The sequence below is a fragment of the Petaurus breviceps genome, unplaced genomic scaffold (assembly GCF_028583685.1).
Source record: "Petaurus breviceps papuanus isolate PSGF00001 unplaced genomic scaffold, PetGlider_PUasm1.0 91133, whole genome shotgun sequence".
In the NCBI taxonomy this organism is placed as follows: Eukaryota; Metazoa; Chordata; class Mammalia; order Diprotodontia; family Petauridae; genus Petaurus; species Petaurus breviceps.
Window position 1 is genome coordinate 71,552,120 of NW_027187419.1, and position 13,688 is coordinate 71,565,807.

Sequence of the window (13,688 nt, forward strand, 5' to 3'; positions counted from 1 at the left end):
GCGTTTGTTAATCACTGCTGAATGTGTTCAGAAGGGCTATTAATGTCATTAGGGGTTTGGCCTCAGTGTGATGTCTTCTTGGGGTGTTGGGCAACTTAGGTAAGGAGACCAGTGGGAGAGCTAGGATGGAATAATATTTCTGTCTAATCCCTGCAGGTAGGCTAGGCCAGGAAATTGATGGAGGGAGTAGGAAGAAATAAGAAAATAGATATTAGAGAAAACAGATATGCATTGAGACTAGCATTTCAGATTCCAGTTCTAGGCCAGCTGCTTAAACAAGACAACCATAAATGGAGAAATTTATGATTTTAAAATCACTCCATTTCTATTTCACTTTTTCTTCAAAGTGACATAAATTGCACATTAGGCATCACACATTTACGATCACTTTATTGCAGACATGAATTCAAGCATCCCAGGTATTCTTTCCTTGCTGTTATATTAAGTACTCACCATTTAAGTCACATGTATTAAATATTTTGAACTATTTATTATATTGACAATTTGCTTTTCATAGCATCCAATATGAATTGGAATATAAAAATGTAAATATAAAAACCTATTAGTTGGGCTTTTCCTTTGCCAAATTCAAAGAGTAAATTGTAAATTCCATTTTTAAAAATCCATTGTAATTGAAGTATATTATAACTGATAATGCAATTGAAAAAGACAAAAAGAAAAAGTAACAGGAATTTGTATTTTAAATTCTATACATAGTTTTCTTTTCCATGATGCAGTCTTGAATAATAATTAAGAGAACTTTGCTTTTGTAATAGAATGAAATTTGATTTCTTAAAGTGGATATCTTAAATTTAATAATACTAGCTCACATCTGTATATTATTTTACAGTTTACAAAATATTTAAATGTTTTCATTAATCAAAGTTTTCTGCTGCAAAAATACTCCCTTGATGCTAATATGGCCTGCTTTTTAATTAGTATGCTCTCTTTAATACATAGGTTTTAGAAACACTATCAAGAAAAGATGATATGATAGAATAATACATTGTCATAAAATGAATGTTCAAACCATAGTACAAAAAAATTAATCTTATCTTCCTTGAATATATTATCCAAAGGGGAAAAAAATGGAGGGATTTTCTTGTGTTATACACACACACACACACACACACAATATAGAAAATGTTCAATATTTCAACCATTTTCTGCAGTAGATGTAATATATTTTACTTTTTATCACTGATAGGAATTAATTCCAGAGTTTTACTACCTACCTGAGATGTTTGTCAACAGTAATGGATATAATTTGGGAGTCAGAGAAGATGAGGTTGTTGTAAATGATGTTGACCTTCCCCCATGGGCAAAGAAACCCGAAGACTTTGTACGGATCAACAGAATGGTAAGAGAGATTTTGACTTGTTCTTGATCTGTTAAGTTGATGTTAAATAATCAATGTAGTTCTTTTCTGTTTTAACCAATGAGGATTTCATATATGTCAAAATATTTGTAGAAAAGGTTTAAAATGTAAGAAGGGAAGAAAGGTTTTACAGGTTTGTCTTTTGACAGTTCTACTGTATAATGGAAATTTGTTCTCAGTGCATGTTGTTTCCTTCCATTCTACATTTCCAACCTCTCTCCACAGATTCCACAAATTCTATAGTCCAGTCAGACTAAGCTTATTGTACCTTCACCCCCAGCATCTTATCCTTCTCCTCTCCCTGTGCCTTTCCTTTGTACAAGCTGTCCCTCATTCCCTCAATGTGTTATTCCCCTATTACCTCTCATCTGGACTACTGCACTAGCCTTCTAATTGGTTTCTTTGCCTTAAATCTCTCCCCACTTCAATTTGTTTTCCACTGAGTTATCAAAATGATTTTCTTCAAGTTTAGGTCTGACCATGTCACCTCCCTCCCTCAATTAAATACAGTGACTCCTTGTTGCTTTCAAGATCAAACAGACAATCCTCTGCTTGAACTTAAAACTTTCATCGCCTGAACTCTTCCTACTTTTCCAGTTGCTTACTCTTTGCTCCCCTCCATGCACAGAATGATTCCATTACAATGATCCTCCTTCTTCCGACTCTATATTCACACTGGCTGTTTCCCCTGCCTGGAATGCTCTTCCTCATCACCTCCAACATCTTGCTTCCCTGACTTACCTTAATACTCATCTTAAATCTCATCTTCTGCAGGCCTTTTCACTTTTGTATAGTTATATCAAGATTGAATTTGCCCTTTTGCAATTTCTACCCAATGTTCCCAGTCCTGCTCTCTGGGGCCCACTTCCCAGATTAAAGTTCTAATTCCTCTTCCACAAGGCCAGAAGTCCTTAACCTTTTTTGTATCATGGTCCCCTTTGGCAGTCTGGCAAAACCTATGGACACCTCAGAATAAAGTGTATAAAATTTAGTGTACAAAATACATACGATAACAAAGGAAAACAATTATATAAAAAACTAATCATTAAAATATATTAAAAATAGGTTCATGGACCCCAGGTTATGAACCTTTGTACATGAAACCCCTTCAAATATTTAAAGACAGCTATCTTTATCTAAATCTCTAGACTCCTTCCAATTAAATATCTATCCCTAATGTCTTCAGCCAGTCCTGATATGGTATAAATTTCAGGCTCTTCACTGCTCTCATTGCCTTTTTTCTAAAAACTCAATGTCCCTCTTAATATGTGGCAGGCTAAACCATGTATAATATTCCAAATGTGACCTAACCAGTGCAGAATACAGAATAATTGTGACCTCCTATTCCTGGAATCTGATCCTCTCTTAATATACCTCAAGGCCAAACTGGCCTATTGAAGTAGGTCCACTCACTTGCAGCCTTTGGAATGAAGGCTCTTTAAGTGAGGAACTTGTGATGAGATTTGATCAGTTATTCCTACCCTTTTTTTTTTTAAGCAATTGGGGTTAAGTAACTTGCTCAAGGTTACACAGCCAGTTATTTCTGGGTGTGATACTAAGTATCTAAGCCCAGATTCGATCCCCAGGTCATCCCAACACTGGAGCCGGTGCTCTTACTCGCTGTGCTACCTGGCCGCCCCTTTCCTACCCTTTTCAATTTCTTTATTTGGTCCAAATCCTTTTCCAGTTGATAGATTATGTGCCAACACAAGCATCCTAACTACTGAAAAGAGGAAATCCACAAAACTTATGGCTCCAAAAGAGATCTATAAAATGTAATGGATATATTTTGCAGCCAATTAAAGAGTGGGATGCTAGGGACCCTCCAGATCTGTGTCCATATTTGGCATGATGTAGCAGATTCCCAGATTGGGTTGCTTTGGCAGCTCCAAAGATAGCTTCTCTTTCCTTTTTATAGAGGAAAAGTCATGTCCCTAATGTGTGTAAGAGATGATCCTTTTTGCTTTTTTTTTTTTTTTGAGGGGGGAAAGTAGGGCATTTGGGGTTAAGTGACTTGCCCAAGGTCACATGGCTAGTTTTGTGTGTCTGAGGCCAGATTTGAACTCAGGTCCTCCTGACTCCAGGGCTAGTGCTCTATTCACTGTGTCACCTACCCACCCCATGATCCTTCCTTTTTGAGGTTCCAGGATCGTGATTAGTGAAGAGCAGTTACTTCTTTCCAGATATACACTTTGGGATCTTTGGGAGCAGTAATTAACTGAGGGAAATGAGAACATAGAAATGGAATATTTCCTGATTTAGTCAACAAGAGAGATATAGAAGATCTTATCTAAGATGCTGGATGCTATAGGACCATCTGAATACAGATGAACATTTCTCTGTAATGTTATTATTGGGCAAAAGAGACACCTCAGGCAACTCTAAGTGTGGAGGCAAAGGGCAAAAAATAATACTTAAGGATACACACTGTGTTGTTGGGTTTTTTTTTTGTTCTGCTATTCACTCATATCCCACTCTTCAGACCAGGGATGGGGAACCTGTGGCCTCCAGGCCACATATAGCCCTCTAGGTCCTCATGTGCAGCCCTTTAACTGAATCCAAACTTCACAAAACAAATTCCCTTAATAAAAGGATTTGTTCTGTAAAACTTGGACTCAGTGAAAAGGCCACACCCAAGAACCTAGAAGGCCACATGTGGCCTCAAGGCTGCAGGTTTTCCACCCCTACATAGACTATAGCACGCCAGCCCCTTCTGTCCTCTGCTCTCTCAAAGTCTGTCCAGCTTCATATTCATTGTTTCTGTGATTCTGGCTATCCATCTCATCCTCTGCTATCCCCTTTTCCTTTTACCTCCCATATTTCCCAGCATTAGGGTCTTTTCTATTGAGTCCTGTCTTCTCATTATGTGGTTAAAGTATTTGAGGTTCAATTTCAATATTTGACCTTCCAGTGAATAACCTGAATTAATTTCTTTAACTATTGACTGATTTTCTCTCCTTGCTGTCCAAGGACTTTCTTTTTTTTTAATTTATGTTTATTTTTAGTTTGCAACATACATTTCCACAAGATTTTGAGTTACAGACTTTCTCCCCATCTTTCCCCTACCCACCACTCCAAAATAGCGATCCCACTGAATACCCCCTTCCCCAATCTCTTCTCTCCTATATGCTCCTCCATTCCCCCTCCAACTTTCCAGTAGGGCAAGATGTCCAAGGACTTTAAAAAGTTTTCTCCAGTCCCACAATTCAAAAGCATCTGTTGTGCAGCACTCAGCTTTCCTTATAGTCCAACTCTCACTGCTATACATTGCTATGCTAGGAGAATTTCCTTGGGTTATTGTCTCAAATGAAGAATCAAAGATCTCAATGGAAATTGTGGGTTTTTTCCTTGAGATTCTACATGTGAAATGTTTACTCAGATTCCATAGATGAAAGAGAATGGACTCCCAATGCACAGAAATCCTAACAAGGCATTACTAATTAAATTATGTGCAAATATGTATACACATATATATATTCCATAGCAAGCAATATTGGTTCATTTACATTCCTCAAAGTGAGGAAGTGCACTTGTTTAAAAAAATCTTAAGAGGCAAAACTATATCCTTATACATATGATAAAAGGGAGTATAGAACTACAGAGACTAGATATTATAGAGAGCATTTTAGTAAGAACACTCTTTACAGATATAGGTTATGGTATGGTACCCAGGTAGGATATTTGTACATCCACATGGTTTGTCTAAATGTGACTCATGGGAAAGCATGAAGTCTTGCCAACCCATTTCCAAGGGAGATTGATTCTTGCCTGAAGGGGATGTGAAACTGGCCAAACTATTTTTGTTCTCTTCTAGCAAGGTAACAGACTAGAAATATATCTGTCTGCCCCCCTAAATATTTCTGGTCTAAAGGATTTTTTTTATTCAAGTTGCTTTCTTGATTGCCATTCCATAAAGGGGAAGAGTTACTCTAAATTTAAGTGTGTAGCCTCCTCTCCAAATACTGATTAAATGAAAGGCAATTGAAAACAATAAATAATAAGCAAATTCATTTATCTAAGCAAATGGCAAACAGAAATCAGAGAAATTATACAGATTAGAATATATCAGAAAATACAGATATTTAATTATCTTTTTAGATGGGAACAAGATATCTCAGTGAACAAAAAAGGCATTGATCTCACCCAAGGGGAAATTCTCCAGTCTCTAGAGAGGCAAGCTGGAAATCAAAGACATGCTGAGGAATCAGTTTTCCCCCAAATATCTGCCTTCCAAAACCTTTTCTCTTGCTCCCTGGAGTCAGGCCCAAAGAGTCTGAATTCTCTTACGTACTATCTCAGAGCAAGAATGAAGAAGACTGTCTCTCCTCTCCAAAACTCTCCAAAAAGCTCTCCTTCTCACACAGACACATAGCATCATTCTTTCTACCAATTATAAGTCTTAGACAAATGCTCCAGCCTTGAAACCTATGTTATACAGAAACACTTAAAATAATTGGAAAGATATTAATTACTCATGGTTGGGCAGTGCTAATATAATAAAAATTATGAATGCCTAAAGTAACTCAGAAATTCAGTGCCATACCAGTTAAACTACTACTTATTTTATAGAATTATAAAAATCATAATAGAACTCATCTGAAGCTGCAAAAGTACAAGAATCTTGAGGAATATTTTTTAAATGAGATCAAAGGAGACCTAGTAGTGCCTGATGTCAAACTATTCTACAAAGTACTAAACAGCAAAACTATTTGCTACTAAGAAAAAAAATCAGTGGAAAAGATTAACTATATAAAACCCAGAAGCAATACAGTATCATAACATATAACAGCTCACTCTTGAACCAAAAACTGCTGAGAAAACTGAAAAACAGCCTGGCAGTTAAGAATAAATCAGCATCTTATACCACATACCATAAAAAGCACTATGAGATTACATGACCTAGATATAAAAGGGCATATCAAGGCACTTCTGGGAGCCAAGATGGCAGAGTAAGAAGTAAGTCACTCTCACTCTCCCTTACTGGTCTCTAAACACCCAGAATATATCACCCCAGGAAAAACCTTGGGACAGTTGAGCCAGCAGACAGATGGGGCGCAACAGTCTTTTAACCCAGGAAGTCTGGGGGATTAATGGAAAAGGTCCCTCTTGCTCTGGTGGAAAGGGAGCAATACAGGACAGGAGATGTCCCAAAAAGCCAACAGCAAACCCCACATTAGCAAACCAGCAGGAGATCCAGAGCCCCAGGGTGGTAGAGCAGGCAAGTGCCAACACTAGGACCCCTCCACCCGTAGTACCTTGGCACAGGCATGGAAATTAGTCGACTCCCCCAGCCAAACCTCCCAGTGCTTCAGCACAACTCTAGAAAGCACAATCCAGGTGGGTAGGTGTCCTCTGGCAGCCAAACCTTCTAGTGCTACTGGTAGCTGTCTTCCAGGGTCCAGACCTCCCCCATATGCCAAGAACTTCAGTGCTGCTGACTCCAGCTCAGCACCAGGTAAGCTGCCAGACCTCCACAGCCTCCAACTGCTAGCACCTGAGACCCCCACAAGCAAAGCCAGGGACCAGGTCCCTGGCCCCCAGTACAAGAAGCTTGGGTCAGTGCTCCCTGTGTTCTAGCAGGAGAGCTTAACTTTAAAAACCAGGAAATGGGCAAACATCATGAGCAAAAAGCAGAAATGGACAATGACCATAGATTCTTACTATGGGGACAGGGAAGATCAAAACACAAATTCAGAAGAGGATGACAATGGCAGTAGACCCACATCCAGAACTTCAGAGGGGCCTATAAACAGGTCTCAAGCCCAAAAAGACTTCTTGGAAGAGCTCAAAGAAGGACTTTAAGAGTCAGATAAGAGAGGCAGAAGACAAATTGGGAAAAGAAATGAGAAGTATGCAAGAAAGAGTCAATAGCTTGGAAAAGGAAGGACAAAAATTGACTATAGAACTCAAGTCCTTAAAAAATACAGTAGGGGGAGTGCAAGTGGGACCTCCCCACTGCTCCGGCTTCCACCTTCCCCAATCCACGTAAAAAGGGGACTCTAAACAAACTTTAGAGCTGCAGAACCCACAAAATTTATCAACACATAGATAACGAAGGACAAAGTGAGAGGTCAGTGCAGTCTGGACTTTGGGACCCAGTAAGTGGAAGTGCATGGCTTTTGCCCCCAGGCCAAGAAGCCGCTGAGACACTGGCACAGCCAGCGCCATGTGGCAGCTTCAGCTCCTGGCCTGCAGAGTGTAGGGGGACCTAGCACCAGTCTGAAGGGTAATCGCTCCTGCTTTAACCTGCTTGGATCTGGATTGCAGTCTACGGTGGAGGTCCTGGGGTGTGTGTCCAGTTTGCCAGAGCTTGTGGAGACCTCAGAGAGGGAACCCATCTAATACCTCTGGCAGCTGAGAAAACCCCATCGTTTGGGACAAAAGCTCCCCTGTCTGGTGGCAGAGTCCTACTGTGGCAAAAAGCCCAGGGGTCAAGTGACTGAGGGGCAACATGACCAGGCAAAGGAAACAAAGCATTCAGAAGATTCCAACATTAGACTCCTATATGGGGGACAAAAAGGAGCAAAGCATGGAACACAAGGAAGACAGTGAAGGCAGAACTCCTGCACCAAAAGCTTCAAAGGAAAATACAAGCTGGTTACAGGCCATAGAGGACCTTAAGAAGCAGATAAGAGAAGTGGAGGAAAAATTGGGAAGAGAAATGAGAACAATGCAAGAAAATTATGAAATGAGAGTCAACAGCCTGACTGAGGAAAATCACAACTTAAAAACTAGACTAACTCAAATAGCTAACGAGGCTCAAAAAGGCAATGAGGAGAAGAATGCCTTGAAAAGCCAAATTTGCCAGATGGAAAAAGAATCTCAAAAGCTCAATGAAGAGAATCATTGCTTGAGAATTAGATTGGAGCAAATGGAAGCTAATGACTTTATGAGAAATCAAGGTGCTGTTAAACATATCCAAACAAATGAAAGAATAGAAGGCAATGTGAAATATCTCATGGGAAAAACCACTGACCTGGAAAGTAGATCCAGGAGAGATAATTTTAAAATTACTGGACTACCTGAAAGCCATGACCAAAGTAAGAACCTAGAAATCATCATCCAGGAAGTTCTCAAAGAAAACTGCCCTGATGTTTTAGAACCAGAGGGCAAAATAGAGGTTGAAAGAATCCACCCATCACCTCCTGAAAAAGATCCCAAAAAGAAAACTCCTAGGCAAGGTTCCGGAATTCCCAGATTAAGGAGAGAATATTACAAGCAGCCAGGAAGAAACAGTTTGAATATTGTGGAAACACAGTCAGGATAAACCCAGGATCTGGCAGCTTCTACACTGAGGGATCGAAGGGCTTGGAATATGATATTCCAGAGGTCAAAGGAGCTGGGATTAAAACCAAGAGTCACCTACCCAGCAAAACTGAGTATCAGGGGAAAATATGGTCATTCAGTGGAATAGAGGACTTTCAAGCACTCTTGCTGAAAAAACTAGAGTTGAATAGAAAATCTGACATTCAGTTACAAGAAGAGAAGCATGAGAAGGTAAACAGGGAAAAGAAATCATATGGAACTTATCAAAGTTGAACTATTAACATTCCTACATGGAAAAACAATAATTGTAACTTATGAAACCTTTCTCAGTAGTTGAAGGGAGTAGATATATATATAGATATATACATATATATGTCTATATATGAGGGTATATTGGCATATGAATACATATGTGAATGTGTGTATATATGTTTACAGGTATACATAGAGGGCACAGGACCAATTTAACAGGAAGGGATGATACTTAAAAGGTGAAATTAAGAGGTGAGAGAGGAATATAATGAGAGGAGATGGGGAGAGACAGAATGGGGTAAACTATCTCATATAGAAGAGGCGAGGGAAAATGGTTACAATGGAGGGGAAGAATAGGAAGGGAATGGGTCAACCTTATTCCCATTGAATTTGGCTTGAGGAGGGAATGAAATACACAATAAATAGGGTATCTCACCCTCCAGGAAAGTAGGGGGGAAGAGGATGAGAAGGGGGGATGATGGAAGGGAGGACAGGCTGGGGGGGGAGGGAAGTTGGAAGCACCCACTTTTGAAAAGGAATGGGATCAAAGTAGAGAATAGAACAAGTGGGAGGTGGGATAGGAGGGAGGGAAATATAGTCAGTCTTTTACAATATATCTACCTTGTTTTGCATTAGCCACACATATACAACTTATACTGAACTGCTTATCTTCCCAGTAAGGGTGGGTGACAAGGGAGGAAGGGAATGAATCTGGAATTCAAAGTTTTAAAATCAAATACTCAAATATATATATATATATACTATTATTAATACTATTTTACATGTAATTGGGAAATAAGATATACAGGCACTGGGGCATAGAGATCCACTGGAAAAGTCGAAAGGGGTATGGGAGAAAATATGGGAGAGAGCAGAGTGGAGGAGGGGATATCCTTGGGACTGCTATTTTTGGGGCGGTGCGTAGGGGAAAATGGGGAGAAAATTTGTAACTCAAAATCTGTTGGAAATGAATGACATAAATCAGAATTTAATAAAGCATTTGAAAAATTAAAAAAAATACAGTAGGCCAAATGGGGGGGGGGGGGGGGGGAAGTACACTGAAAAAAACTATTCCTTAAAAAGTAGAACTGGCCAAATGGAAAAGGAGGCACAAAGACTCACTGAAGAGAAGAACTCATTAAAAAGAAAAATGGGTCAAATGGTAGAGGAGGTACAAAAGCTAATTGAAGAAAACAATTCATAAAAAGTGGAAGCTAATGACTCTATGAGACATCAGGACTCAGTCAAACAAAATCAAAAGAATGAAAAAATAGAAAAAAATGTAAAATACCTCATTGGAAAAACAACTGATCTGGAAAATAGATCCAGAAAAAATAATTTAAGAATTATTGGTTGATCTGAAACCCATGACCAAAAAAAGCTCCTGAACAGCATCTTTGAAGAAATCATCAATCATATCAAATATCAGGTCAAGAAGAAAATACTAAAAGCAGCCAGAAAGAAATTATATAAATATCATGGAGCCACAGTCAGGAATATACAAGATTTACCAGTTGCTACATTGAAGGATCAGAGGTCATAAAATATGATATTATAAAGTAGCAATCATCAAAACTACTTGTTACTGACTAAGAAATAGAGTGGTGGATCAGTGGAATAGTCTTTAGTGGAAAAGACTCTAGCTTCTGCGATAAGAACTCACTAACAAAAACTTCTGGGAAAACTGGAAAACATTATGGCAGAAACTAGGTATAGACTAACGTCTTATACTGTATACCCAGATAAAGTCAGAATGGGGACATAATTTAGATATAAAGGCTGATACTATAAGCAATGTAGGAGAGGAAGGAATAGGTTACCTGACAGATTTATGGAGAAGGGAAGAATTTATGACCAAACAAGAGATAGAGAACATTATGAAATGCAATTAGAGACAAAGTAGGAACAGCTCAGTTCCTACACATGTATTCCAGAAATGATAAAACAAAAAAGCATCATACCAAATGATGATTTAGAAATAAAAAGAATCTACGATGAGTACTTCATGCAACATTGGTAAACAAAAGAGCATCTCTGAAATCTTTAATGCACCAAAGAGGAAAGCCTAAGCCTTAGAACTGGGAGGCCTTCCAATTCCTAAAGCCTCTCAGTGTTCTAATCAGGAAACTCAGGTCAATCACACTTCAGCCAGGATAGGAAGATCATGGAACTTCAACAAAGAGGTTCCCAGTGTAAGCAACAAAGCTCCTACTTAGAGGGTATGAATAAGTCCAAATGTCTTAAAGGTCCTGAAAGTTTGTAACACTGACCTCAGTGTCCCCTGACAGCCTTGAAGACCTCAACACACCCTCTCTCTTTCTGAAGGATACAAGCAAATTCAGGACCTGCCAACATTTGATGCACAGCAAACACCAGAGAAAAGGAGGGCAAGTGAGAGGACCTCAGAAAATACAAACTGAGGCAAAACAGGAGTCCGTCATTCTATCCAAGTGTACAATAACAGTTACCTTAGCCCTGAAAAAAAGAGTCAGTAAGGAAAGCTAATGAACATTCAGAATAATGCACCAACAGTACAGAAAAATTATTGTTCCAGGGAAGTCCCAAGATGCAAGCCTAGAGGAAAAGTATAATTCCACAGTAACTATGAGTAGAGCCTCAGATTAAGGTATGGTTTACTGACAAGAATCTCTTAGAATTCCTGGAAGAAATGAAATGAGATATGAAAAAGATTATAAATTAAATGAGAACTCTAAAGGAAGGAATAGGAATAATCATTTTAGTACAGGAAATGCAAAATCTTAGCCATGTAATAGACTCTGAAAATTAGAAAAGGATTCTATGGGATTATAATCTAGAAAACAAGTCAAGAAGAGATAATCACTGAATCATTAGACTAACAGGAAATCACAACTAAACCAAAGAAAAAATAAACCAAAAAGCCTGGATATCATATTTTACGAATTCACACAAAAACTGCCCATATCTTTTAAAACCAGAAGACAAGTCAGTCACTTAGTAAACATTTATTAAACACCTACTATGTTCCAGAAACTGTGCTAAGCACTGGGAATACAAAAAAAGGAAAAAGACAGTCCCTGCTCTCAAGAAGCTCACAGTCTAGTGGAGGAGACAACGTGCAAACAGCTGGAAATAACCAGCAGAAGGAGGGCACTAGAACTAAGGGGTGGTTGGAAGGACTTCCTGTAGAAGGTAGAATTTAGCTGGGACTTGAAAGAAGGCAGAGAAGCCAAGGGGCAAAGAAGCAAGGGGAAAACATTCCAAGCATGGGGGTTAACTATTGTGACTAAATCAGAGGGTATGTAGAGGAAGTGTTGTAAAAACTGAAAAGGGAAAGGGAACCAAGTTAATAAGGACTTTGAATGCCAGAGGATTTTATATTTAATTTGGAGGTAATAGGGAGCCACTGGAGTTTATTGAATTAGGGATAGGGGAGGCCATAGTAAGACATGAGATTTTGGAAGATCAGTTTGACAGCTGGGTAGAGGATGAACTGAATTCAATAGACTTGTGGAAGGGAAACCAGCCAGCAGATTATTGCAGTAGTCCAGGAGTGAGGTGATGAGGGCCTGAAATAGTGTGGCAGCAGTGTAAGAAGCAAATGTGAAAAAACATGATAAAGGCAGATCTGCAAGCCTTGGCAACAGATTGTATTGGGTGGGACAAAGGGTGAGGGAAAGTAAAAAGTGAAGGATGGCATCTAAGTTATGAGCCAGGTTGTCAGAAAGGATGCTGGTGCCCTTGAAAGTAATAATTGGGAAGTTTGGAAGAGGGACATTTTTTTGGGAAAAGTTAGTTTTGAAAATGTTGAGTTTCAGGTGTTTGTGAGATATCCATTTCACGGTGTTCAATACACAGTTGGATGAGGGAGCCAGGAGATCAGGAGAGAGATTAGGGCTGTATTAGATTTTGAATCAGCATAAAGATGATTCTAGACAGCCTTCTTAGAGGGTCTAGCCTCCGAAGGGAGGAGAGATAAGAGATAATGGCTAACAAGGGTGGAAAGATCAAGTGAAGGTTTTTTAAAGATGGGAGAGACATGGACTTGTTTGTAAGGAAACAACCAGTAGAAGGGAAGAAGTAGAATGGAGATAAGCAAGAAAAATGGCAATTTGTTAGAGACTATGGAATGGAATACTTGTGCCTGTAGATGGACTTGCCTTGGCAAAAAGATGAGCCACATCTTCATGTGAAGTAGGGGTGAAAGAAGAGAAAATGGCAGAAGGCATCCAGGTGCTTTGAGATGAGGAAGAGGATGGAAGAATGAACTCTCAGCAAAAAGCATCAATTTAAAAAAAATATATGAGGTATGTTTCTCAGCTGAAAAGAGGGAGGGAAGGGAAGCCATAGGAAATTAGAGGGATGAAAAGGTTTGGAAGAGTCATTGTGGGATAATGAATTAATTACAGAGGTATAAAAGGATTGTCTTACCCACAGTGAGAGCTCAATTGACGTTATGTAACATTAATTTGAAGTGGATCCGATCTGCATAGTTTTGTGATTTTTATATAGTTTCAATCAACAGCATATCCTGAATGGAGCAAAGGCAGAAGGTGATGGGAGTGAACCACCTCTGGGGCTTGGCAGGGCAAGATCAGTCAAAAGTCCCCTAGTATGAGAACAGAAATTGGGGAGGAAAAAGATTGAAAGATAGGCACTGAACTCATTGAGGAAAGAAGGGAAGTGTTCTGGAGATCAGTAAATGACAGCTACCAAAAGTTTGATTGATAGAGATGGATTGAGTGAACCTCTAACATGGAAAGGTAACTGAGTGATGGTGATAGTGAGAACCTGGAAGTAGCAAGGAGTATTC

General features: G+C 39.1%; 1 protein-coding gene across 3 annotated transcripts in view; it reads left to right on the forward strand.

Moving 5' to 3' along the window:
* The window catches only part of NBEA (neurobeachin), an 809,664-nt gene that overhangs the window by 746,959 nt on the left and 49,017 nt on the right, over positions 1–13,688 (forward strand). For all 3 annotated transcript variants that reach the window (XM_069079971.1, XM_069079972.1, XM_069079973.1), the window contains exon 47: positions 1,208–1,360. In XM_069079971.1, the coding sequence (XP_068936072.1) occupies positions 1,208–1,360 (153 nt within the window). The remainder of the gene's footprint in view (positions 1–1,207; positions 1,361–13,688) is intronic.